This window comes from Pelodiscus sinensis, chromosome 20, assembly GCF_052426305.1.
Source record: "Pelodiscus sinensis isolate ZL-2025 chromosome 20, ASM5242630v1, whole genome shotgun sequence".
Lineage (NCBI taxonomy): Eukaryota > Metazoa > Chordata > Testudines > Trionychidae > Pelodiscus > Pelodiscus sinensis.
The window spans coordinates 1,768,048-1,794,949 of NC_143071.1; the positions used below are offsets into that span (position 1 = coordinate 1,768,048).

Below are 26,902 nucleotides of genomic sequence, written 5' to 3' on the forward strand. Positions count from 1 at the left end.
TTGCTGCTCCGGGACACAGCCCAGCACAGACGTGGGGTGGCCGTAAGGAGTCAGGGGCAGCCCCAGGCCCCTTGGGGCGGGGTACATAGCCCCCCCGAACTCCCAGCACAGACGTGGGGTGGCCGTAAGGAGTCAGGGGCTGGCAGCCTGAGGCCCCTTGGGGCGGGGTACATAGCCCCCCCGAACTCCCAGCACAGACGTGGGGTGGCCGTAAGGAGTCAGGGCTGGCAGCCCCAGGCCCCTTGGGGTGGGGTACATAGCCCCCCCGAACTCCCAGCACAGACGTGGGGTGGCCGTAAGGAGTCGGGCTGGCAGCCCTAGGCCCCTTGGGGCGGGGTACATAGGCCCCCCGAACTCCCAGCACAGACGTGGGGTGGCCGTAAGGAGTCGGGCTGGCAGCCCTAGGCCCCTTGGGGCGGGGTACATAGCCCCCCCGAACTCCCAGCGCAGACGTGGGGTGGCCGTAAGGAGTTGGGCTGGCAGCCCCAGGCCCCTTGGGGCGGGGTACATAGCCCCCCCGAACTCCCAGATCTCTGCTTAGTCTCTTCTCTCCATGTCATCCAGCCAAAAACTGCCCAGCTCCCAGCCCTGCCCCCAGCCAGGTGGCCGCTTCCGCCTCCCTCCCTCTGTCTCTCCCCGGGGAAGAGCCTTGTTACCGGCCAGGCTGGGCCGAGGTGTCTGGGCCATGCACACGTGGGGGAGTCGGTGGGAATCACAGCCCAGCGGGGGGACCCGGGTCACAGAGCAGACACCCCCCCACTACAGCACAGCAGGTGACAGCCAGAGGGGCCAAATTCTGCTTCCAGTGGCCGTGCTGGTCCTCGGAGGAGCCCTGGGGACCCCCGGTGCAAGGGAGAGCAGAGCGGGAGGCAGCGTTTGCACCCACACTGGCACTCGCGCAAAGGGAAAGGCCAACGTGGCTGCTCATCGTCCCTTCTCACCTCTGCGCCCGTTTGGCTGCAGCTGGCGTCACCTCCGGGGCCACGTGCAAAGGGGGCCGGGAGCAGAGGCCACAACTCCCAGTTTCGGGTCTGCGCGCTGAAGTGGTTTCCACGGAAGGTGCACGGGAAAGCCCTCAGCCACTCTCGTGTGCGCACCCATGCCCCTGCGTGCACGCTCACAGCTTCCCCGGCCCGTCTGGAAACACGCACCGACACGCTCGCGCACACAAGCTACCCTAATAGGCAGTCAGGGGCATAATTTTTCCTCTAATTACGTATTCAGCACTTCTGAGAAAATGAGATTTGGGTAATTCAATTGGCCTGAGCAGCCGAGCTATAATAAAATGAAATTTGCAACAATCGCGCAGTTAAACGAGTTAAATGGAGAGGAAGGAGCTGTGGAAAATTGACCCCTTGATCTCCTAAAGACTAATCAGACATCTGAAGTGAGCAGCGCTAACAAACCCTGGGGCTGGTGCAGAGACAGCGGGAGCCACAGGGACGAGGGGAGGCCCGGGGAGCCCAGTGCAGGGTGGAGAGGGGGTCCCCGGCCTTCAGGCACCGCTTCATCCAGCCCCCTGGGCAGGCGCCCTCTGCCCGGGCCGGGAGCACTGCCTGCCCATGGGGAGTGGCTGCCGGCTGAGAAGGGTGTAAACGGGGGTGGGGCGGGGGCCACGGAGCCACAGACAAATCAGTGGGGGGCTGCACACCAGTGAGGACCAAAAAGAACCAACCCCCCCCCCCCGAGGTGGCCCCGGCTGGAGACAGACCCGCCCTGCGTTTCCCGCGCACACCAGGGCCGGGGGCCAGGCTAGCAGGCTCTGCGGAGCGTCCCTTCCCAGCCCAAGGGCTTCTGGGCCCTGTGACGGCGCGTCGGGGACCCCCCGATCCTGCACCCCCGTAGCAGCCAGAACAGACTCTGCCAGCCCGTAGAACGGGGGGGGGGGGGGGGGTTACTGCTTCTCCTGGATACGGCCCAGCACAGACGTGACGCGGCTACAGGAGTCAGGGCCAGGCTGCCTCAGCGCCTTGGGCTAGGGGGTCCAGCGCCCCCCCCACCCTCAGCGCCTTGGGGCAGGGTCCAGCGCCCCCCCCACCCTCAGCGCCTTGGGGCAGGGTCCAGCGCCCCCACCCTCAGCGCCTTGGGGCAGGGTCCAGCACCCCCCCCACCCTCAGCGCCTTGGGCTAGGGGGTCCATTACCCCCCACCCTCAGCGCCATGGGGCAGGGTCCAGCGCCCCCCCACCCTCAGCGCCTTGGGGCAGGGTCCAGCGCCCCCCCCCCTCAGCGCCCAGCTTCGTCTGTTCCCTTCAGGATTTCTAGCCAGACACTGCCCAGCTCCCAGCCCCCCCCCCGTGTCTCCCCTGGGAAGAGCCTTGTTACCGGCCAGGCTGGGCCTGGGTGTCTGGCCCCACACATGTGGGGGAGTTGGTGGGAATCGCAGCGCAGCGGGGGGGGGGCCCGGGTCACAGAGCAGACGCCCCCCCCCCCCATCACAGCGCCCCTCCTTCAATAACTTGCGGGACACCAGGAGGAGCGTGTGTGGCCGGCTCAGCGGGGGGGGGGGGGGGGCTGTGTGCTGCCACTGCCACCTGCCCCCCCCCCCGCTGGGAAAGAGCAGGGCAGGACAGCGTTGCCCTGCAGGCTTTTCCCCGGGGTGGTGGGCGCCCCCCTAGCTCTCCGGAGGGGCCACCCTGCTCCCCGAGTCCCAGGCGGCAGCCAGCAGCCGTGCCCCTGTGGGAAGGAGGCTCTGGGAGCCAGCCCACGGGGCAGGGTAACAGACACGTCAACACAAGCCGGGCCTTCCCTTGAGCCCCGCGCCTGCCCGGCCCCGGCCCGCTTCCTGCCCAGGCGCCGCAGGGAGGGGCGGTGCCGGCTCCGACTCCTCGCCCTCCAGGGCTGGGCAGCTGGGAGGTGTCCGCACGAGGGAGCCCGGGGCAGCTCTCCAGGGGGAGCCGGCCCATCCCCTCCAGCAGCGGGACTGGACCGCGGCCGCCAGGCAGGCCCCTCCCTGGGCCTTGCTGCCGGGTGGTGCCACAACGGGCCCTCGGCGCTGGCACGCCCTGACGGAGCCGACGGCCCTCAGGCAGGCCAGGGAGGCATGTGGGCGGCCGCACGCCTGCAGCCAGCACCCCCGCCGCCCCTCCAGCTCCGGGGCTGTGCGTGGCCCGGGGCTCCCGGCAAAGGGGAGACCCGCCCGTCAGCTCCTGCACAGGCCTCTCCCGGCCGCCCGTAACGGGGGGTGGAGCGGAAGAGACTGGTTCACGTTTCAACCGACCGACGCGGCCCCGCAAGCAGACAACCCCGCCAGCCCGCCAGCAGCCGCCGCACCGAGCACGAGGCCAGCCAGTCGGACACAGCCGCAGGCGCATGGCGGCTGACAGTCCTGCCCCGGCCGTGGGGCAGAGAGAGCCAGGAGCGGGAGAGCCCGTCTGGCAGGCAGGGACCCGCCGACGGCGCGTGCAGGCCCTGGCAGGGGGTCAGGGACAAATTAATTAGTTTAAATATTTGTCTTGCTCTTTCTTTAAAAAAAGGAAGAAAAAGGCGAGCGTCTCATTTGCAAGTTAATTAACCTAATTAGCTTTAATTAAGAGCTCCCCATACAACGCAGCTCACAGATGAACGTCCCCATCACCTGCTCCTTCCCAGTTTTGGTTTGGGACAGCGCAGCAAAAGGGGGATCCCCACTGCCAGTGGCGGCCCTCGGAGCCCTGTCTGCAGCCCCAGGCTGGCTGGGACCCAGGCCAGCCCACCCCCCACACAGCCAGACGCCAGGGTCCCCCCCACGGACTGACTGGGAGAGACGCTGGTTTGGACCCCTGCAAGCCCCCACCTGCAACCCCGCCCAGCTCCTCCAGCCTTTGAGGGGTTTGCCGGTGTGACTGCACGTTGGGGGTCCCCCGTCTCCTGCACCCCCGTAGTGGCACGGACAGACTCCCCCAGCCAGTAGAACAGAGGGGGTATGTCTACACTACCCCGCTAGTTCGAACTAGCGGGGTAATGTATGCATACCGCACTTGCTAATGAAGCCCGGGATTTGAATTTCCCGGGCTTCATTAGCATAAGCGGGGAGCCGCCATTTTTAAATCCCCGCTGCTTCGAACCCCGTGTAGCGCGGCTACACGGGGCTCGAACTAGGTAGTTCGGACTAGGGTCCTATTCCGAACTACCGGTACTCCTCGTGAAACGAGGTGTACCGGTAGTTCGGAATAGGCACCCTAGTCCGAACTACCTAGTTCGAGCCCCGTGTAGCCGCGCTACACGGGGTTCGAAGCAGCGGGGATTTAAAAATGGCGGCTCCCCGCTTATGCTAATGAAGCCCGGGAAATTCAAATCCCGGGCTTCATTAGCAAGTGCGGTATGCATACATTACCCCGCTAGTTCGAACTAGCGGGGTAGTGTAGACATACCCAGGGAGTTTATTGCTTCCCCAGGATACAGCACAGCACAGATGGAATCTGGTTACAGGAACGGGGGCTAGGAGGCCTCAGTGCCCCCCTTGAGTTGGGGGGTGGCTGGGCCCTACAATCCCAACCCCTCTCCCTCGCTCCTTCTCCCCTGCTTCCCAGACAGAAACTTAACTCCCTCACTTCCAGCCCTGCCCCCAGCCAGGGCTCTACTCCCCTTCTTCCCATTGTTCCCTGGGAGATAACTGGTCAGACAGGTTCGGAGCCCCCTTGCATAATGACTCATCCCCTGCCCTGCTGGGCCATGCTACAGCCAGTGGGGGTCACTCACAACCCACTGCCCGGCATAGCAACCAGCAAGGTACCCCCCGCTACGTCACAGCTGGCATTCGGGGAGGCACCTCGCCAGCCTGCAGCAGGACCCAGGCGAGCCCTGGCCGCACACTGAGCCAGGCAGGGGCTCGCCCAACACCGACCCCAGGTGCTCAGGTCCAGGGGAGGCGTGAACGAGAGCCGGGTGTTGGGGGGGGGAGGGCAGAGCCACGGGCACATTGGCAGCCTGTGAATCCCCCCCCAGACTGTGGCCAACGCCCGCCCACCACAAACCCCCCAGCACGGAGACGGCTCCCCCAGGCGATGCAGACGATGGTGTCTCCCTGCACCCGGGGGGCTTCTTGCCTCGCATTCTGAGCCACCTCCTGCCAGCCACCCGGCTCCTCTGGGAGCCATGCCAGGGCCCGGCCAGCAGCCCGTTCTCCGCACCCGCCTGACAGCCCTGCAGCCAGGCGAGAGAGCAGCCGGCAAGGCCAGGATTGATGGGCGCCCGACAGCGGCTGAGCCGATGCCGATAGATTTAGAGGGACCCAAACTGCCAAAGCCTCTTCGGCCCCTCCTGGGAATTACCGCCAGCCAGGGCAATTCCTGGGGTGCCAAGCAGCCAGGGTGATTCCTGGGGCGCCGCTCACAGCTGGGTGGCAGCAGCGGGAGCCAAGGGGCCAGGACCTGGCTCCCGTGCCCTAGGGAGCCAGCCAGCAAAGGCCTGACTCTGGTTTCTCTCCTCCCTGCCAGGGGGCCAGGGCGCGGGTGGCTGAGGGGCGGGGGGGGGGGTAACTGCCACATATGGGTGACAGCAAGTCGGGGACCCCCCCACCCTGCACCTGCACCCCCATCCGCAGCAAGAAGTGACCCTGTCGGCCAGTGCAATGGGGGGGGGGCGTTATTGCTTCTCAGACACAGCAGGGCCCAGGTTCGACGTGGACAGCGGAGCGAGGGGGCCGGCAGCCTCAGACCCCTTGGGGAGGAGTCCACAGGGGTCCATGGCCCCAGCACTCGATTTAGTCTGTTCTCTTCACGATTGCCCAGCCAAAACTGCCCAGGCCCCAGCCCTGCCCCCAGCCAGGCGGCGTCTCCCCCCCACCCCAGTGTCTCCCTGGGGAAGAGCCTTGTTACCAGCCAGGCTGGGGGAGTCGGTGGGAATCACAGCCCAGCGCAGCCAGGGGAGACACCGGGCTACAGAGCAGACACCCCCCATGACGTCACAGTGGGTCACCCCTGTGACGTAGTGGGGGTACTTGCTGGGCTGTGGTGACCCCTGCTGTCTGGAGCAAGACCCAGCAGGGAAAACCTCACTAGGCAGAGGTAATGCCAAACTTGTTGAACCAGTGGCCAGACACCCCCCATGGAGAGGAACAAAGGAAGGTGGATGCTGCCCTGGCTGGGGTGCAAGGCTGGAGGAGAGTTAGTTAGTTCCTGGCTGGCAGGCAGGGAAGAAGGAGCTGGGGAGGGGGCTGGGACTCCCCTATCTCAAGGGGGGCACTGAGGCCTCTTAGCCCCAGTTCCTGTAACCAGATTACATCTGTGCTGCGCTGTGCTGGAGGAGCAATAAACCACCCTCAATTCCACTGGCTGGTGCAGTCTGTTTGTGCCATTTCGGGGTGCAGGAGACGGGGAACCCCCAACGCGCCGTCACAACCCCACGCAGCAATTAGAGGGGGCAGTGTCTCTCCATGGCTGGGGGAGGGGAGCCTGCTAGGGGTACCCTACAGCTGCCAGGCCTTTGCCAGAGGCGTGGGGTGACTGTCTTCCATGGGGCGGGGGGAGGGGAGTCGGAGAGCCCAGCAGCCGGCTCTCCCCAGGCTGAGGGGGCTAGCTCCAGGCCCTGCTCCCGGCTCAGGGCTTGGCATTCGCCAGAGCCGCTCGCCTGGGCTCCGGTCCCATCCCTTCCCTCCTGAGGCCAGGAAGGCTCCCGGGGGCGCCTGGAGGCAGCTCTGGGGGGCCAGGAGGACACCCCGCCTCAGGTCCAACTGCAAAGAGGCTGCGCCCGCCAGCCCTGCTCCTGCGCGCCGCCGGCTCCACAGGCAGCCGCTCTTGCAGCCCCAGCCGGGCGCGGGGGGGCAGGGAACGGCTCTAGGCGGCCTCCGTGCACCCCCCCCCCCCCCGCGGCCGGCTCGCCTGCCAGCCTCGCCTCACTCTAGTTAATAAGCTGCCGGTGCCAGGCAGCGCATTTGGGCCGCGCTGCTCCCACAAGAGCCTGGCGCCAATCCTGCTGAGTCGGTGCAAAGCCCATCTGGAAGGCGTGAGCCGCGCTGACAGGGCCAGCGGCCCGCCAGGCCTGGCGTGGAGCGGGAAGGGGATCTCCAGAGCTGGCTCACCCAGGAGCCAGAAGCTCCCCGAGGGGCACAGAGCCTGGCCGGCAGGGTGAGAGGCAGGCGGGGGGGGGGCGCCAGGCCTCCCAGCCCCCGTGGGCAGCCTCCGAAATAGCCCCCCCGCGCCCTGCTGCGGCGCTGCTCGGAGCGAGGCCGGGGAGCCGCTAGCGGCTCTTCAGGCATCTCCCTGCACCGTGCAGCTTCCCTAGGGACCAGCCGGCACTAGGAGCCAGCCAGGGCGCGTTTACCGGGTCAATCAAACCGTAACCCTTGGCCAGCGTGGTCAGACCAGAGACCCGCCCAGCCCCACGTCCTGCCTGTCGGCAGGGCCAGTGCCAGGCGCCCCACAGGGAGGGAACCACCAAGGCTACGTCTAGACTGCAAGCCTCTCTCGACGACAACCCGTACTTCCGACACGGAGCCGTGTCTTTGAAAGAGCGCGCCCGGGCAGGCCGGATGCTCTTTCGGAAAAGCAGTTTGCATTACATAACGCCTTCTTGTGAAAGAGCACTTCCGAAAAACGGCGTTCTTCCTCGTAAGTCGAGGTTTTCCGCTGTCGAAAAAACTGCCGCGTTTTCAATTTGCTTTCGGAAGAACTCGGCTGCAGTGTAGACACAGGGGAATTTTTTTCGAAAAAACCCTGAAGTCTAGACACACCCCAAGTGATCTCCCCCCTTTTCTGAGAGACTAGTGTGTGTGTGTGTGTGCGCGTGCGAGAGAGCGTGTGTGTGTGTGCGCGTGCGAGAGAGCGTGTGTGTGTGCACGCGCGCGTGCGAGAGAGCGTGTGTGCGCACGGGCGTGTCTGTGCAAGCCAGTTACGCCGTCACGCTGCTCCGGAGGAATAGCACAGCTGGAAGATCTCCCTGGCTGTGTTGGGGTCCTTAACTCCGGTCACTTTTTTGTTTTTCTTCACTGAACTCGTTGCTCTGGGGAGGAGGGTGCAGGTGCAGGCTGCCCCGGGGGCAACAGGGCACCCCCAGCCCTCCCTCCCCACAGCAGCCTGGGGCCAGGTGAGAGGCGCCTCTCCAGGGCTGCTGCAGCTCCAGCGGGCACAGCTGGGGGAGGGGGCATGTTCCCCAGCTGGGGCAGGTCCAGGTTCATCTGCCCCCTGCACTCCCCAGCCAGAGTGAGGAATGGAGCAAACTGGGCACTTTCCCCTCGCTCCCTGGCCAAGGGGAACAGGCAGCGACATCCCTGCAAAAATTGGGGTGGGTGGGGGTTCAGCCGCCCCTCTTCTCCCTAAAGGGGAGCGGGAGCGGGTGGGAGGCACAGGGCTGGGGCAGTCCCCCCAGCCCCTCACGCTGCCAGCCAGGCCATCTGGAGGCTGCACACCAGATGTGGGTCTGAGGGCGCGTCGGGGTCCCCCCGCTCCTGCACCCCGTAGCAGCAGGAACAGGCTCCACCAGCCAGAGAACGGGGGGGGTTATTGCTGCTCCAGGACACAGCCCAGCACAGACGTGACGGGGCTACAGGGGCCAGGGCCAGGCTGCCTCAGCCCCCTGGAGATGGGTGCCTGGGCCCCTAGACTCCCAGCTCCCCCAGTCTGTTTCCTTCATGGTGCCAGCCCCACACTCCCTTCCTTTGTTCCGTCCCTTCCCTTAACCGGTAGGACTGGTTCGGTCACTGTCCTGGGGCCCTCCAGGTGCCCCCCGCTGGGCCGTGCTCACAGACAGCCGCCAGGAGGGGTCGCGCACAGCCCAAGCTCAGCCACCAGCACGGTGCTGACACCGCGCCCCAGCTCCTCCCGAACAGGAAGACTTCCTGAACCCACGGCCGGCTGGCCCGGCTCCCCGACACACAGGAGGGACGCCGCCCTCGCCGCCTGTGGCTCTGCTGCCTGATTTGGCCCCTGCACCTTTACGGCGCGAGTCTCCCTGCTCCCCCACCCTCCCGGGGCGGGTGCCCGGATTGCGCCCGAGCGCTGCCCCACACAAACGCCCTCCCGCGAGGTCTCCGGGCGCCAGGTCCCGGGGCCGCCAAGGCAATCACGCCAAGCTCGCGCCTGTTAGCATCACAGGCCCATCGCCCCGCACTCGGCCACCGCCAGCCTGCCCCCACCACCGGCCCCCCCATTGCACGCCGTCCTACGCACACGTACCCCGCTGCGTGCCTGGACAGGGCCACCCCGGTGCACCCCCCTTGCACCTCTACCCACACAGCTCACCCGGTCCCATGGAACGCATGCCCGGCCAGCCGGGGGCCCGCTCGCCTCGCCCCGCAGCCAGCGCCACGCCCGGCCGAGGGAAGGGGAGCAGCCCCAGAGCGGCAGAGGCAGTGGAACCGGCACACCGGGCCATCTTCTCCACAGGCCTCCGAAGACTGGCTGAAGCTCCAGCTCTACTCTCCCTATCGGAGACGTTCACTGGTGTGACGGCGCGTTGGGGTTTTCCAGTCTCCTGCACCCCCGTAGTGGCACGGACAGACTCCACCAGCCAGTAGAATAGAGGGAGTTTATTGCTTCTCCAGGATACAGCACAGCACAGATGTCATCTGGTTCCAGGACAGGCCTAGGATGCCTCAGCCCCTCTTGAGATGGGGGAGACTGGGCCCCTAAATCCCAGCCCCTTTCCCTAGGCTGTCTCCTCCATGCTCCCAGCCAGACACTAACTCACTTCCAGCCCTGCCCCCAGCCAGGGCTCCACTCCCCTTCTTCCCATTGTTCCACTCCCTGGGAGATAACTGGTCGGACAGGTTCGGAGCCCCCTTGCATAATGACTCATCCCCTGCCCTGCTGGGCCGTGCTGCAGCCAGTGGGGGTCACTCACAACCCAAGCCTAGCAACCAGCAAGGTACCAACACGACGTCACAGCCAGTCTAGCCGCACGTGTTCTGGGTGTCCGTCCTGCCGTCCAATCCCACGTCGAAGTGGGCTAAGGGGTGGGCTCAACGACACCCAGTGGCAGTGAGTTCCACAGCCCAGCTCTGTGACGAGGGAGAAGTCTTTCCTTCCATTGGGTGCGACTAAGCCCCCTTCCCCATCGCTGAAAGCCCTCTTTGCCGTGGGCCAGGCGCTGGGGAGAGCAGCAGCTCCAGATCTCCCCTCTCCTGGACCCCTGCATCATGTCCCTCCGCTTTCATTGCCTTCTCCAGGAACCAGCCCCGATCTCGTCTCTCGCGCCTGCCGTCAGGCTCCCCAGGCACACGAGCATTCTCACCCCCCCTTCGCGGAGCCGTGCCCGCTCCGGGCAGGGCTGGCCAGCGCTGCATGGCATCCAGAGGAGGCTGCCCGGCTGATTTCGGAAGGGTATTTGGCGGTTTCTCCGACTGCTCTGTCCCGTTCCTTGTTTGCCTTTGGCTGCAGCTGCACGCTGAGCGGGTCCCCACTGAGCTGTGCGCAGCGCAACATGGCCCCGATCCCGGCCCTGGAGCGACAGCTGCTCTGGGCCCCGACGACCTCCTGGCACTAGAGGCACCTCTGAGCCTTCCCCTTCCAGCTGCCGTCACCTGCTGGCCCTGCAGACAGAGCAGTGCTGGCGGCCTGGCCTGGCCAGGGAGCGGCTATTGGTCTGGCCAAAGGTCCTTACAGTCCAATAAGCCACCAGTGCTAAGTCACCGGCATCCCCGACAGCTTCAGCAGGATTCACAGACCCCTCCATGGAGAATTAACCGGGAAGCTCCCGTGTCCCTCTGGCTTTGGGAAATCCCGGAGGAGACAGAGGGGCTGCGTTTGCGTCCCCCCAACCCCACAGGCTACGTGCTGGGTGAGCCCCCAGCCCTCTGCACCCCGGAACCAACGCTGCAAGCGCCTGGCAGCCAGCACCGGCGAAAAGCAATGGGAGAAACCGTCCCTACGCTGCGCCTCCAGCGTCAGTGTGCAGCCCGAGGGAGGGGCGGCCCATGGGTACCTGGCGGGTGGCACGCCCAGCCTGCGATCCCAGGCCCCTCCTGCGTGGGCAGAGCACAGCCCCCACCTCCCCGCCGGGACACCCGGCAGAGCTCTGGAGCGACCCCGTCCGGCCTGGCCGCCCAGCCCCAGTGTGACACGCCCCCGTCCGACAGGCGTACCGCCCGGCCAAACTCCCCTCCCAGGGGGACACCGGTTCCACGCCCCCTGCAACGGGGGCCCTGTACCAAAACAAACCCCTCTTCTTTGGCGGGCGCTTTCCCGGCCCTGCAGCATCCGGCGACGCTCGGCCCGGAAAGAGACACACGGAGCCTGCCGTGGGTTTGCACCCCTCAGCCAGAGGGGCGCAGCAGAGAAATGGCCCCAGGACGAGAGGCCAGGCAGGTGGCCCAGGCCCAGCGAGTGGCAAGACGCCGCTAGCAGCAATGGGACCGCAACCTCGACAGACGAGCAGTTTAACCTGCCGGCCACGCTCCCCAGCCTCCGCCGGCCCTTTGGAGCTGGCGCCCCAGGGGAGAGCGCACTGCGACCCACGGGGCCCTGCCGCCTGACAGCCTGGGGGCGCTCCGCAGAGAGCTCCCGCTGAGGTCTCCCCCAGCCCAGAGCGTTCTCATGGCGCTAGCAGGCCAGGCCGGCCAGGAGCCTGGTCCCCTCCACAGCTGGGAGCTGCCGACTCCTCTGGGCCACTCGGCAGAACGGTCGGAGTCTCTCCCGACAGCGCTCAACCCCTCCCCCCAGCAAGCGGGCAAATGCTGCTGCCAGCCGCTCTGGGACTCCGGCTCCAGCCCCCCCCCACGCCGCCAGCCCCGCTGCGCCGCATCCAGCCAGGTTGGTCCCTGCGCACGGGCCCCGGCACGCCCCCTGCCAGCCCCTCTCCCCCAGCTTGCCGAGGAACACCCCCCCCGCTGGCCCACAGTGGGCCGCCTGCCTGAGGCTTGTGCCCCGGCCGGGGTCCGTTCCTGGCAGCGCGTCGGATGGCTCTGCACCATGCAACAAGCCGCCAGTGCTGGGAGCCAGGAAGGGCGGCCCACGGCGCCGGAGGAGCTGACCCGAGCCAGCCACAGGACGCTCGCAGCTCTCTCGGATGAGCCCAAACGGCAGCTGGATTCCCCTGGCCCGTGGGTCACCAAACGTTGCGCAGACCCCTTGGGCTGGCGCCTGTCCCGTGAAACGGGCGCTTGGAAACATGGGGGACCCACAAGCCAGAGAGCTTCTTCATCCCAAATAACCCAAGTTTCTGGGATGAGAGGGGCCGGTCCCACTCCTGTGGGTTTAAACCAGGGACCACAGGGCTAGTTAAAGTGACCGACGGGGCTACTGTCCCTGCACCTCTGCCTGGGAGTAGGTATCACCCCCTTCATGAGCCGGGCGCCTCACCGACTGCCTGTAGAACAGCCAGAGCCACATGCACAGTCACCCCCTTCATGAGCCGGGCGCCTCACCGACTGTGTGTAGAACAGCCAGAGCCTCATGCACAGTCACCCCCTTCATGAGCCGGGCGCCTCACCGACTGTCTGTAGAACAGCCAGAGCCTCATGCACAGTCACCCCCTTCATGAGCCGGGCGCCTCACCGACTGTCTGTAGAACAGCCAGAGCCTCATGCACAGTCACCCCCTTCATGAGCCGGGCGCCTCACCGACTGTCTGTAGAACAGCCAGAGCCTCATGCACAGTCACCCCCTTCATGAGCCGGGCGCCTCACCGACTGTGTGTAGAACAGCCAGAGCCACATGCACAGTCACCCCCTTCATGAGCCGGGCGCCTCACCGACTGTGTGTAGAACAGCCAGAGCCACATGCACAGTCACCCCCTTCATGAGCCGGGCGCCTCACCCACTGTCTGTAGAACAGCCAGAGCCACATGCACAGTGTTTCCAGAACCAGGGAGCATCTTCAAAAATCAAATAAATCCCAAAGAAAACACACGCACACGCACACGCACACGCACACGCACACGCATTTTCACTTTCCACGTCCAGCCGTGATGCAAAGCTACACTGAAAAAAGAAAAAGGCGTCTGAGCCAACTTAGTGCCACTGGGTTTACGTTCTGCCCCATCTGCACCATGATGCGCAGTCCCATGGCATGTGCCTGGGCAGACGGGACTATTATGGGATGTGTGCTATGTTCCCAGGGCTACTGCTGGAACTCACATGTAAAATCCGGAATGAATTTCAGGAGCCCATCGGCCAGCGATGCACGGACGCCCTGCTCTGCGCTAGGAGTTATTCCAAAACAAGCAGAGCGCCCACGCTACCAAGCGCGTGATTTCAAAACGGTAACTCCTGCTCCCCACGAGGCAAAATGCTCCTTGCGAAGTATCAGAGGGGTGGCCGTGTTAGTCTGGATCTGCAAAAGCGACGAGGAGTCCTGTGGCACCCTATAGACTAACAGATGTATTGGAGCATAAGCTTTCGTGGGCAAAGACCCACTTGCATCTGACGACGTGGGGCTTTGCCCACGAATGCTTGTGCTCCAATACATCTGTTAGTCTCTAAGGTGCCACCGGACTCCTTGTCGCTCATTGCGAAATTGCTATTTGGAAACAGCAGGAGTGTGGCTGCCCCAAGGCCGCTATTTCAAACCAACGACTCCCCAGTGCTTCCCAGGGCTCTGTTCAGAGCCGGCTTTGGACTCATTTTGAGGCTTCCCTGTAGCGTGGGCCTGCGAGTTGGACGTTATTTGGGGAGTTTTCGAAGGCAGTTCCTAGGGTAGATGAGCCCTAAACGAACTAGACTCCGGCCAATAACCCCGCCGCGCCATTCACTGGAGATCCATGACTAGGCACCGAGTTCAGCCCCGCTGCGTGCTATGAACCGTACCGAGGGGACCTCTGGCTCTCCGGCCCCTGTTCACCTGCGGAGTCCCCCCTGCGTGCCCACCCCAGGCCTGACTGCTGAACCTAAGCGCCAGCTGAGCACAAGAGGACGGAGCTCTGGGCCTCTGCTCCGCAGCCGGGTCAAATACCGGCTCCAGCGCCCTTTCCGACCAACGTTTCCAAATGCTGCCAGAGAGCAAGAGGCTTGTGGGCGAGCAGAGCGCCCGAGCCCTGGGTCGAACCAACCGGGTGAGGGAAGGAGCAACGCGCGAGTCCCTGCGCTGTGCTCTCCCGCCGCCTGCCCACGCGAGGGACGGTGAGAGCCCCCGTCTCCGGGCAGCTCGGCCCAGCTTGGAGCTGTACAGCCGACGCTGCATGACAGCAGGAGCCAAGGCAGCAGCGCCTTTCCCGGCAGGGAGAGAGGAACCGGGAATCCCAGCCAGCGAGGAAACGGCCACGGCTCGGCGCTGGCAGGACGGCCCCTGGCCTGCGCTGGCTGCAGGCTCCGAGCCAGAGAGCCCCCGACTCGCCTCAGACCAGCGCCCGTCGGCTGGATGCCAAAGGCCCAAGCTTTCCCGTCCCGCGGCAGAGCGGAGCAGGGAGGCCCCGGCAAAGCCCCTCCAGGGTTCCCTAAACCCCTCTTCTCAGGAGGGTGCTGTCGGGTCCAGCTCCCGGCCCAGGGCCCCTCCGCCCATCCAGCCCTGCTCAGCCCCAGCTCCGAAGCCCACAGGCCTGTTTAAACAGCAGGCACCCCCGGGTGCTGCCCCCCCTTGTGGCGTTGCAGGCCAGGCTCCAGGGCGGCTCCGCTCTGGCCAGGGCACGTCCAGGTTCGGAGCCAGCTCAGGCCCAGAGTTGGAAAGACTTGACCATTTCGTACAGTGCAATGCACGCAGCCCCCCCCCCCCGCCAAGGGCTCAAGCCCAGCACACGGCGCCCCGCCCCCCGCCAAGGGCTCAAGCCCAGCGCAGGCCCCCCCTCCCCGCCAAGGGCTCAAGCCCAGCGCACGGCGCCCCCCCGGCCCCCGCCAAGGGCTCAAGCCCAGCGCACGGCGCCCCCCCGGCCCCCGCCAAGGGCTCAAGCCCAGCGCACGGCGCCCCGCCCCCCGCCAAGGGCTCAAGCCCAGCGCACGGCGCCCCCCCGCCCCCCGCCAAGGGCTCAAGCCCAGCGCACGGCGCCCCCCCGGCCCCCGCCAAGGGCTCAAGCCCAGCGCACGGCGCCCCCCCGGCCCCCGCCAAGGGCTCAAGCCCAGCGCACGGCGCCCCCCCGGCCCCCGCCAAGGGCTCAAGCCCAGCGCACGGCGCCCCCCCGGCCCCCGCCCCCCCCCACCCCCCCCCGCCAAGGGCTCAAGCCCAGCGCACGGCGCCCCCCCGGCCCCCGCCAAGGGCTCAAGCCCAGCGCACGGCGCCCCGCCCCCCGCCAAGGGCTCAAGCCCAGCGCACGGCGCCCCGGCCCCCGAGAGGTGCTGGCGGGTTTGGGAGACCGGGCTGTGGAAGAAAACGCTTCCTCCGGAGCAGCCTCTCCCCGGGAATCGGCAGGGGGACCCGCGGCTCCGACCAACAGGCCGAGAGCAGAGCCGAGGCCCCGGGAATCCCAGGGACACTCAGGAGCTGGACTCCTGCGGCAGGGAATTCGCCAGCGCTGAGACGGCACCGGAGCTGCCCAAATTCCTGGGGCTCCCTGAAGGAACCGGACCTCTGCGTGCGTGGGGATGAGCATTGGAAACGCCCCGAGCGACGGCTTGCTCCCACGTGCGTAGCCCTCCCCCTGCTCCCCGCAGGCCAGCACCCCTGGAGCTATGCCTCGCCAAGTTGCATGGGAGGATTTCTCCTCCGTGTGGACTCCGTGCAGAAGCTGCGGACGGGACTCTGCATTTCACACTGTGCGGCGCTTCAGCCCTTGGGCGGGCACAGAGCAGAAACCTCAGCAGGCTAGAGAAGCACCCCCCCCCCCCCCCCGGCCAGCGAACAGAGCGGGGACTCCCTGGGGCCAGTGCCGAGACGACGGCCACCCCCGAAGGGGGCACTTACCTGCTGGAGGTAGAGGAAGGCGGGCGGGCAGGGCAGAGCGGGGGGGAGCATGCCTGAGTTGGAGAGCAGGAGGCAGCCGGAGTTAGCCATGGAGCACAGCATGTGTGGACAGGTTGCCGCTGGCAGGCACTTTCCTCCTCTTCCAGACACGCGGCTTCTCCTCTTCCTTCCTTTCTCTCGCCCACTGTGGGCGCCGCCGCCCCTCCCCTCCCCTCCCCGGCGCTGCGCTGCAAGAGGCTACATGGGAGGCCGTGCCCCCTGCTCTGCCCAGGGCGAACAATGCCGGCTCCTCACTGGGGTGCCATTAGACACGGGCGCTGCACGGGCGTGCTGCGAAGGAGGGGAGCCGGCGGGGCGGGCAGGGGAGGGGCGAGGGAACGCGCGGAGAGGGGCGGGAGGCGGAGCAGGAGGGGGAGTCCCCTGTGCAATCAGACATCAGCCCGAGCAGGGATAAAACCAAGAGAATCCATAACGCCATGAGAACAGCTGACCCTGCACTTCGCTGCTCCGGCGCCGCAGATCCCTCCCACCTCCCCCGCCGCCAGCGCTGCGGGGCGGCTCCGGGCTCGGCTGGGGAAGCGGGGGCGGGAGGGGGAGCTGGCCTCCTTTCCCGAGACCGACTCCGGGATCTTACCGGGAGCCGGGGTGATGTCATCCAGGCACATACGCCATGGGGAGGCTGCTGCTGGGAAACCGAGCGCAGCCAGCCCCCGGAAGAGAAACCTCCCTCACCCGCCGCACAGCCCGGCGTGGGGAGAGGAACCCCCAGCACCGCCCTGTGCCGAGAAAACACGTGCAACCCAGAGCCCTCGCACCCGCTTTGTGCGCCCGGAAATCCCCCCCACCCCATGAGAGACCCCCTTGGGCACACACACGGAGCCCCCGCCACAGCTCTGCCTCGCCCCCACTCGTGCGCGCACACACACACGCGCGCACACACACACACGCACGCGCGCACACACACACACGCACGCGCGCACACACACACACGCACGCGCGCACACACACACACGCACGCGCGCACACACACACGCGCTGCACGCCCACACACAGGGAAGCCGGCCAGCCCTTCTGGACAGGAGCGCCGTTTGGCAGGGGCTGCGGTGACCGCATTACGCTCCAGTGCGGGATGGCGCGGCCCAGAGGGGTGTAAATAAATCTCCGGCCCCAGACGGGGCCAGGTCCCTGCAGCTTTGATGTCATGGGCCCTGGCACAGGACCTGCCTCCCGCAGGGCTGGCCCATGCCCTGGTGCAAGGTGCACCGGGGGCCTCGCCTTGAACCGTCTTCTCCGTCCCGGGGCTCTCCCAGCCAGGAGCCTGCCAAGGGGGGCTGTTTGTCCCCACAGTAGGCTGTGCGAGGAGCCCAGGAGCCGTGTCGGCCAGCAGGGGTCGCTGCAGCTGCAGCGGAAGCTCCTGCTATTCCTAGGACAAGGCGCCAGTGCCCCATCCCGGCCGGAATCCTCACAGACTCGAATCGGGCGCCGGTGCCCAGGTGGTGCGCGGCGCCCACGTGCGGGGGCATCACTCCCAGGAGTGCAGGGGCAAGCGGCCCCAGTGAGCGGGCCCAGACTTGTGGCTCTGACACACAAAGGACTTTGGTCCTTCCTGCCCCACAGACCCGCGACCCTCCCGGTGTGTTTGTCCTCCCCCCCAGCTCCGCTGCCATCCCTTCCCTCCACGGCCCAGCCCGGACCACCCTTGCGAAGTGCTGCGGAGGGGCCGCGCCAGCGGGAGCTGTGCCCGGGCGCAGGGCGGGTCAGTGCCCCGGTGCTGTCCGGCCACGTTTCCGCCCCACGGGGCCGAGCGCCGCTCACAGCCAGTGGCAGAGCCGCCGGGGCGGGTTTGGGACCCGGGGCCAGGGCTGGCGTCCATTCCCACCCCAGCTGCGCGGACGCCCGCGGGTTTGGGTCTGTCCGCGGCCAACGTCGGGCCCCCTGGCACTCCCCGCACGCGGGCAGCTCCGTGCCAAGGCTGGGATTTGCCATGCCCCTCCCCCTGGCTGCAGCATCCCAGGGCACGTGCGGCGGCTCCGCTTTGTGCTGCAGGGCCTGGAGGAGAGGCCCGATCCGCAGCCCTCCCCAGGCTCTCCCGGGCGGAGACGGTACTCAGCAGCACCGACACGCCAGGGCCGGGCCACGGCCGCCAAGCCGGGGAGGAATGCAGAGCCACGAGGCCGGGGACCGGGGCAGGCTGCTTCGGAGAATGGCTAAGGCCGGCCCCGCCCTGCCCGCCTCAGAGGGGGGTCCCCGTGGGCAGCACTCGCTGGAGGTGCCTCTGTCCCTGGTGCTGACACGGCCCTGGCTGCAGGAAAGCCAGTCCCCAGGCTGGACAGCTGCTACCCCCACCCCCGTACCCAGAGTTGGGGGGAACCCACCCCAGCAGCCTCGCCCCTCTGCCTGCTCCCCTGCCCCCAGCTCCACCTCCCTGCAGGTGCTCTGCCAGCTAAGGGCACCAGGGTTCCAGAGGCAGCCTGGCGGGGCCGGCGGCCTGAGACGCTAGCGCAGCCTCCCACACCCTCCCTGCCTTGGGCTGGGCTGAAGGCCCCTGTCCCAGGGCCTGGGAGGGAGGGAGTGACGACGGGACCCTAAGGCCCACCTGTGGCCGGGAGGTGAGAGCCGGGTGTCCCCCTGGAGCCCTGGAGCTAGAGCCTTGCTCACCCCAGACACAGGGCTGGAGGCGCAGTGGGACCTGCCTCCCAGGCTGGCCGTTCTGGGGCATCCACCCCCCTGCTCGCCCTGCCTCTGCGGGTCAGGAACTCGGCCCGTCTTCAGTCCACGGGGGCAAGGCCTGGTGCTCCCCGCCTGGGGGCTGGAGGAGCAGCACGCGGCAGGCTAGGCCAGAGAGACGGGGCCAGATGGCTCAGGGCAGAGCCCTTCCCCTCTGCATGGCCGGCTTGCCTGCTGCCCAGGCTGGCAGGGACTCAGAGATGTTCTCATCCGGCGGCGAGTGGGAGGGAGCGAAGGGGACTCCTGCCAAGCAAAGGCACCATGACCAGCTGGCAAGTCAGGAAGGCAGAGCGGCCCGGGAGGGTCAAGGCCTGGATTACCTGACTCCAGGAGGCTAGGAGCCGCCGGCCCCAGGGCCCTCTGCCCACCCCGGCCAGGTGAGCAGGGCTAAGTCTCAGGGTGCTCGAGTCCCCCCCTCCCAGCTGCACACGTGGGACCTCCCTGGTCCGGCACCCTCAGGACCGCTCCCCGGCGTTGGCTGGACCAGAGGGTCGGGCTCCCCTCCCGGCCCTGCTGCCTCGCTGCCCCCAGCCCTGCCCGGGCTGCACTCCTGTGGGGGACCGGGCTGTGCTCCCCACCTTGCTGGGGTACCAGGCACTGCTGCCTCGCTGCCCCCAGCCCTGCCCGGGCTGCACTCCTGTGGGGGACGGGGCAGTGCTCCCCACCTTGCTGGGGTACCAGGCACTGCTGCCTCGCTGCCCCCAGCCCTGCCCGGGCTGCACTCCTGTGGGGGACGGGGCAGTGCTCCCCACCTTGCTGGGGTACCAGGCACTGCTGCCTCGCTGCCCCCAGCCCTGCCCGGGCTGCACTCCTGTCGGGGACGGGGCTGTGCTCCCCACCTTGCTGGGGTACCAGGCACTGCTGCCTCCAGCATGGCAGGGCCGTGCCCCTCTGCCAGCCCAGCCCATGAGCCGGGTCTGGAGCTCAGTGAGGCGGCGCGTTGGGGACCCCCCGGCCCTGCACCCGTAGCAGCAAGGTGGGACTCCGCCCGCTGTAGAACAGGGAGGGTTTAGCTTCTGCGAGGCCCGGCCCGGGTTCCACGTGCGGGGCCAGGCAGCCGGACGGGCCTCCCCGGCGGCAGGTAAAGCAGAAGGGTTGTTGGTTCCCAGGGACACAGCGTAGCCCAGACTTGTTGTTCCAGGAGCCAGGAGCAGCCAGTGCAGCCTGTCTTGGGGAGGGGGCCCAGAGTCAGGGCCCCTCCCTGCATCTAACCCTGCCAAGATTCCCCCAGCAGGTTCAGCTTAAAGAGAGCCTGCGCCATTGTCTGTGCTGGGCTGGGCAGCCTCACCCAAAGCTCCCAGCCGGGCACCAGTGCAGTGCCCAGGGAAACTGAGGCACACACCCAGGGTCTGTCTACACTACAAAGTTAATTCGAACTAACGGCCGTTAGTTCGAATTAACTTTGATAGGCGCTACACATACAAACCGCTAGTTGGAACTTAATTCGAACTAGGTAAACCTCATTGTACGAGGACTAACGCCTAGTTCAAATTAAGGGCTGTGTAGCCACTTAATTTGAACTAGTGGGAGGCTAGCCCTTCCCAGCTTGCCCTGGTGGCCACTCTGGGCACCACCAGGGAAACTCGCCTGCCCCCCTCCCGGCCCCGGCCCCCTTAAAGGGGCACGGGCTGGCTACGGTGCCCGTGCCAGGTGCAAGCCTGCCAGCACCCAGCTAGCAGACCCTGTACCTGGCATGGCACGAACCAGCCACCTGCTGCCACCCAGCCCTCCCCCTCTTCCCGGGACCAGGCTGGCGGCTCCCGGGAGCCTGCCCAGGTCCGCAAGAGGCGGGCACCCGCCTGGTCTAGTGCAGAGATTGTGGACCTCATCCACGACCTCCGCACTAGGCACAGGAAAGTGGCCGTCTAGGGCTGGAGAGCTGCCAGCCTGGCCACCCAGGAGCAGGTTTGCATGAAAATCAGGGTGGTCCAGTGAGACCCCCGACCCTGAGCCCTGAGCTTAGAATGGCCGTACTGGGTCAGACCAAAGGTCCATCTAGCCCAGTAGCCTGTCTGCCGACAGCGGCCAACACTAGGGACCCTGGAGGGGATGGACCGAAGACAATGACCAAGCGATTTGTCTGGTGCCATCCCTCTCCAGCCTTCCACAAACAGAGGCCAGGGACACCACTCCTACCCCCTGGCTAATACCACTCCATGGACCCAACCTCCATGACTTGATCTCACTTCTCTTTAAACTCTGTTCTAGTTCTAGCCTTCACAGCCTCCTGCAGCAAGGAGTTCCACAGGTTGACTATTTGCTTTGTGAAGAACTTTCTGTTATTAGTTTGAAGCCTGCTACCCATTCCTTTCCTTTGGTGTCCTCTAGTCCTTCTATTATGGGAACTAATGAAGAACTGTTCTTTATGCACCCTCTCCACAACACTCGTGCTTTTAGAGACCTCTATCATATCCCCCCTCAGTCTCCTCTTCTCTAAACTGAGAAGTCCCAGTCTCTTTAGCCTCTCTTCATATGGGACCTGTTCCAAACCCCTGATCATTGTAGTTGCCCTCCCCTCTCCCACCCTCTCTCTTCCCCTCTCCCACCTCCTTTTCCCAGTCTCCCCCAGTTTTGTTCAATAAAGAGAGTTTCTATTTTTGAACACACGTGTCCTTTATTTTGTACATCAGGAAGGGGGGCTAGGGAGGGGTAAGTGGAAGGAGGTGAGGGAGGAATGGGGTACGAGCCCCCGATGGGGAGGACTGGGCTGGCTCTGCGGGCTTCTTGGGGTGGAAGCTCTCCTGCAGCCCCCCGATGGCAGCCTGCGGCAAGTGCAGCCGGGCTGATGGCCGAGTGCTGTGATGTGCCCAGTGTGGGCACTCAGGGCACTCCGAGCCAGGACTGCTTTGCAAGTGGGGAACCCTGAGAACTGTCTGTCCGGGGTGGGGGTCGGGTCCCTTTAAGCACAGCCCTCGGCTAGCCTGAGACAGTAGCTCCACGCTCTAAGTCCTCATCTGATGCCCTGCCGGCACTGCTTCCGGCCAGCCTTAACCCCGGTTCAGGGTCCACTCAGTGTGGACATGCTAGTTCGAATTGGCAAAATGCTAATTCCAACTAGTTTTTAGGTCTAGACGCGTTAGTTTGAATTAGCTTAGTTCGAATTAGTGCTGTAGTGTAGACATACCCCCAGTTACTAGAGAGCACAGGACAGCAGAAATCCCATGCAACACGCGAACGGAGCCAATACAACCCCCCCTTCGGCACAACAGGCCCTCCTGGGGCAGCCGGTGGCGCAGGCTGGTTTCACCGGGATGCCCAGAGTCCTGGCCCAGCGCCGGGGCGAGAAGCCTGCCACAGGGCCATGCTTTGGACAGGTCTGCCTCGTGGCTAACGCACCGGAGCCTGGCGCGCCCGTCTGCCCCGGGGCAGGTGGCCCTTTGTGGGCTAGCGAGGTGGGTGCAGACGTGGCCTCCCTGGCCGAGCGGTGCTTCCCGTGTCGCCCCCTTGGGGTGCAGCACATCCCGCCCGACACCACTGTGACCGCGCGTCGGGTACCCCCCGGCCCTGCACCCCGTCTGCTGCAAGATGAGACTCCGCCCGCCAGTGGAGTAGGGAGGGCTTAGTGCTTCTGTGTGACGACGCGTTGGGGTTCCCCCAACTCCTGCACCCCCGTAGTGGCACGGACGGACTCCCCCAGCCAGTAGAACAGAGGGAGTTTATTGCTTCTCCAGGATACAGCCCAGCACAGATGGAATCTGGTTCCAGGGCAGGCCTAGGATGCCTCAGCCCCCCTTGAGATGGGGGATACTGGGACCCTAAATTCCAGCCCCCTTCCCTAGGCTGTCTCCTCCATAATCCCCCGACAGGAACTAACTCTCTTCCAGCCCTGACCCACAGCCCGGGGCGGCATCCCCCTTCCTTTGTTCCTCTCCCTGGGGGGTAGCTGGTCAGACAGGTTCTTAGCCCCCTTTGCATAATGACTCATCCCCTGCCCTGCTGGGTCTTGCTACAGACAGCAGAGGTCACCACAGCCCCAGCAAGTTACCCCCACTACGTCACATTCTGCGAGGTACGGCACGGCCCGGAGTCTACGAGGGGGCCGGCAGCCCCAGACTCCTTGGGGTGGGTCCAGAGGCCCCCGAATCCCCAGTACTCAGCTCAGTCTCTTCTCTTCATGTTTTCCCGCCAAGACTGCCCCTTCCCCAAACCACTGAACACACATCCCCCTGGTAGCCCCCCCCTTTGTACAGACCCCTTCCCTCGCCAGGTGAGAACTGGCTGGGCCATGGTCTACCTGACAGGAGGGCCCTAGGGCGCCCCCCGCTGGGCTGTGCTACAGACGCAGGCCATAGGGTCACCCCCAGCCCACCCACGGACCAGTGACTGCCCCACAGGGTAGTGAACACCCTCCCACTAGTCACACTCAATTCCCCCAGACCAGGGACGTTCAGGACCAGTGTCCCGGCTGTGAGAGGTAACCCCGTGTCTGGCTCTCGGAGGTAGCTCCCCCCAGCTCTGGGCTATTCGGAGGCAGCTGGGCGGGGGTCACGCCCCCCCCGCAGTGTATAGTGCTCCCTGCTCCCCCCCCCACGGCTGCACTAGCAGCTCGCAGCACAGCAGCCGCAGGGCCTGGGTGGGGAAGGCAGACCCCTGGGCCGAGCCGCACGCGCACACCTGGGACACGCCAGCGGGACACCACGTACTCAGGCCCCGGCTGCCCCGCTGCTGCGCCTATGCCCCGTACATGGCCCCACCCGGCGCCGTGTCGCTGTGACGGTGCATTGGGTTCCCCAGTCTCCTGCACCCCCAAAATGGCACAGAGTCCACCAGCCAGTAGACTAGAGGTGGTTTATTGCCTCCCAGGATACAGCCCAGCTGTCACCAGGTTCCAGGGCAGGCCTAGGATGCCTCAGCCCCCCTTGAGATGGGGGAGGGGGTCTCGGCTTCTAAACCCCCCAGCCTGTTGCTGAGGCTGCTTCCTCCATGCTCCCAGACAGAAACTAACTAACTCTCCTCCAGCCCTGCCCCCCAGCCAGGGCAGCATCCACCTTCCTTTGTTCCTCTCCATGGGGGGTGGCTGGTCAGACAGGTTGAGAGACCCTCTTTGGATAATGTCTCACTCCCTGTCCTTCTGGGCTGTGGTACCGGCAGCAGCCAGTGGTGTTACCACAGAGCCAGCATAGAAACCAGCCAGGTACCCCCCCTACGTCACAGTTCTCCCCCCTCCGAGAGCGAACTGAGCAGGGTCACTCCGCTCGTGACCTAGGGAAGTTCGGGTCCTCTGCGTGGGAACCCGCCCTGGGGACATGGGTGCTCCCCTTGACTCGGGCCGGCCGCGGCGAGGCCCCACATGAGCTGGCTTCCCTCTGTCCACTCGCCGCCCCGCTCCAGGGCAACTGGCGCAGGCCTGTCCTCGGGGGTCACACCCACCCTTCCGCTGGCCTTGATCCCTGGCCAGGGTCTCTCGGGCCGGGGCCATGAGCCCAGCGAGCCTTCTCTGGACAGCCAGGGCGGCTTCCACCCCCGATGCTCCATCCAGGGAGGACTTCCCCTTCCATAACTCTCTCAGCAAGCCCAGAGGCTCCTCCATACGGAGTAGGGACCCCCAAGCCGCTTTCCTCCTGTCTTGGGCCTTCCCGCCCCTCTGGCAGGAGTCACAGGACCGGCAGTACCGCTGCACGGCTGCAAATATCCCCAGCCACTAGAAGTGTTGGAGCAGCCTCAGCCGGGTGCTCCGGATCCCCCGGTGGCCCCCAACGGGGACGTCGTGGGCCAAATACAGCAGCTTGAGGCGATACTTTCGGGGGACGACCAGCTGCCGCTGGACCCCCCATGCCCTCGCCTTCCTGGGGGGAAGCCATTCCCGGAACAGAGACCCCTGCTCCCACAGGAATCTCTCCTGGCCACCTCTCCCCCGGGGCTGAGCTGCACGGAGGCCAGCCTGGTCCCTCAGCCTCTGCAAGGAGGGGTCTGCCTGCACCTCAGCCTGGAATTCAGCCGCTGAAACAGGGATCGGGACCCGCTCCCCACCTTTGCCTAGGTCCGGAGTCCCAGCCTGGCTGGACCCCGTGTCCACCGTGATGGTACCTCGAGGACCCTGTCAGGAGGCCTCCCCTAGATCCAGGATGCCAGCCCCTCATTGGCTCTGGCTCCGGGTGGTGACTAGAGCCCGCTGGGATTCATGGGGCCACTCCTCTAGGTCATTCCCCATCAGCACCTCGGTGGGCAAGTGCGGGTGCACCCCCACTTCCTTGGCCCCCCATTTCAGATGCACCCTGGCTACAGGCACCTTAAACGGGGACCTGTCTATGCCCTTCAGGGTCAGCTGCGTGTGGGGTAGTATCCGCTCCGGGGCCACTATATCGGATCGGGCCAGAGTCACCTCCGCCCCCGTGTCCCAGAAGCCCGTCACCTTCCTACCATCCACCTCCAGGGGTATGAGGCACTCGCTCCGCAGGGGCCGTCCTGCCCCCACCCAGTACACGGAGAAATCCGCCTCCTGAGAATCAGACCTCCCAGGGGAGGTGCACTTAGCATCCTTCCCCTCTCTCTGAGCTGAGGTTTGCCTGCCAGCCCCTGCCTCTGGGGCAGCCTGCCCTTCCTCCCGCCCCAGCCAGTTAACCCTGGAAAGTCCCCGGTCCTGGGACCTGGTGCACTGAGCCCTCTTGTGGCCTTTTTGCCCACAGCGCTGGCAAGTTAGGCTTTGGGCTGTCTCTGTCCCGGCCCTGGTTGGTTCTCTGGGGCATAGACGACCTGTTCCTTGGGCTTGCCTCATAGCTGACTCCCTCCGTCGCTCAGCCGAGATCCGGTCTCTGCGCGATTCCCTTTCTCTCCGGGACTCCTGTTCACACCCCGACCGGCTCTCCATGAACTCATCCGCCAGCCTCCCGGCCTCCTAGGGGGTTCTCTGGTCTCCGGTCCTTGAGCCACAGCCTCAGTTTGGGTGGGAGCAGTTCAATGAAGCAAGCCATCATGACCAGCTTGAGCAGCTCCTCTGCGGTCTGGGCTCCGACTCCAGACACCCACTTGCGGCAGCGTTGCGCCTGGCAGGAGGCCAGGTCCACATAGGTCTCCCGTGGCTCCTTCTGCACCCCCCCAGAACTTCTTCCTGTACATCTCGGGGGTCAGCCCGAACTTGTACAGCAGGGCCTCCTTGACTCGGTTGTAATCCCCTGGCTGTAGGTCCACCAGCTGACTGAGCACTCCGGCTGCTTCCTGGCTCAGTCCGGGGACGAGCTCCTGCAGCCAGTCAGCTGGGGGGACCCGTTGCAGTTCACAGGCCCTCTCAAAGGAGCTGAGGAACCCGTCTATGTCGCCCATGTCCTTCAATTGGGCCACCACGAGCCTCTCCAAGCATCTGGCAGTCCCGGGACCCTGGGGCCCATCCGCACTCGGTGCAGCCGGGGCTCTGCCAGTTCTCTGCTCTGCCATGGTCAACTCATGCTGTCGCTGCTTCTCTCAGTCCTCTACTTCCAATTCCTTCATCCGCAGCTGGACCTCCAGCTGCCGCAGCTCTGCTGGCCTGGCTCCTGCCCTAGATGGGCTACGGCTTGCAGGCCTCCCGGGGGAAGCTGTTCCAACTCTCCAGCAGGCTCCAGTGCTCTGCCTCCTCTCTGAGCCTGACATACTCTCAGGGGGGGGGGGGGTCTGGCTACTTCCCCTGGGGACAAGATCCTGGCCCTGTGGCTGGTCATTCTCTTCCAGCTGGGCAATCAGCTGGGCCTTGGTTGCTTTCCGCACAGGCAAGCCCCTCTCCCTGCACAGCCCCACCAGCTCTGCCTTCAAGAGTCGGGCGTAGGCCATCTGCCCGCTGGGCCCCTCGGTGCAGACTCACCAGTCTAGTGCTGCAGCGCCCCACGATTCCCAGGAACCGCTTCGCTCTGTCTCCAGCACGCCTGGCTCCAGGGATCCTGCTTCTACTGCACCTTGTCGCTCGCCGCTGGAAGCTCCATCCACGGGGTGCAGTGCATCCCACTCCTGACACCAGTGTGACGGCGCGTTGGGGGTCCCCCGCCTCCTGCACCCCCGAAATAGCACAAACAGACTGCACCAGCCCAGACAGAAACTAACTCTCTTCCAGCCCTGCCCCCCAGCCCGGGCGGCATCCACCTTCCTTTGTTTCTCTCCTTGGGGGGTAGCTGGTCGGACAGGTTGAGGGGGCCTCTTTGGATAATGTCTCACTCCCTGTCCTTCTGGGCTGTGGTACCGGCGGCAGCCAGTGGGGTTACCCCAGAGCCAGCATAGAAAGCAGCCCAATACCCCCACTACGGCACAACCTATCCTCCAAAGCAACCTCTCGTAGCTTGGTTGCAACCCCTTGTAGCTTGGTATCATCTGCAAACTTAATAAGTGTTCTCTTCCTGCCAATATCTAACTAGCGGATGAAGATATTGAACAGACCTGGAACCCCACTTGTTCTGCCCTTCCAGCAGGATTGTGAACCATTAACACCTCTCTGAGAACAGTTCTCCAGCCAGTTCTGCACCCCCCCCAGGCTGTTGGGGGGTACAGTAGCCCTAGCTAGGTTGTTTTTGCCTAGTTTATTGATGAGGGTC

General features: G+C 65.6%; 1 protein-coding gene across 7 annotated transcripts in view; it reads right to left on the bottom strand.

Annotated features, from left to right (window-relative positions):
• The window catches only part of RBFOX3 (RNA binding fox-1 homolog 3), a 198,088-nt gene that overhangs the window by 29,559 nt on the left and 141,627 nt on the right, over window positions 1–26,902 (bottom strand). The window contains exon 1 of one of the 7 annotated variants that reach the window (XM_089772014.1): window positions 16,315–16,481. The exons of 4 other annotated variants lie outside the window; for them this stretch is intronic. In XM_089772014.1, coding sequence (XP_089628140.1) covers window positions 16,315–16,335 — 21 coding nt within the window. In that variant the 5' untranslated portion in view covers window positions 16,336–16,481. Of the gene's footprint in view, window positions 1–15,680; window positions 16,252–16,314; window positions 16,482–26,902 lie in introns of those variants that run through there. 2 more of the 7 variants (XM_089772015.1, XM_075904140.2) reach the window with 2 other exon arrangements.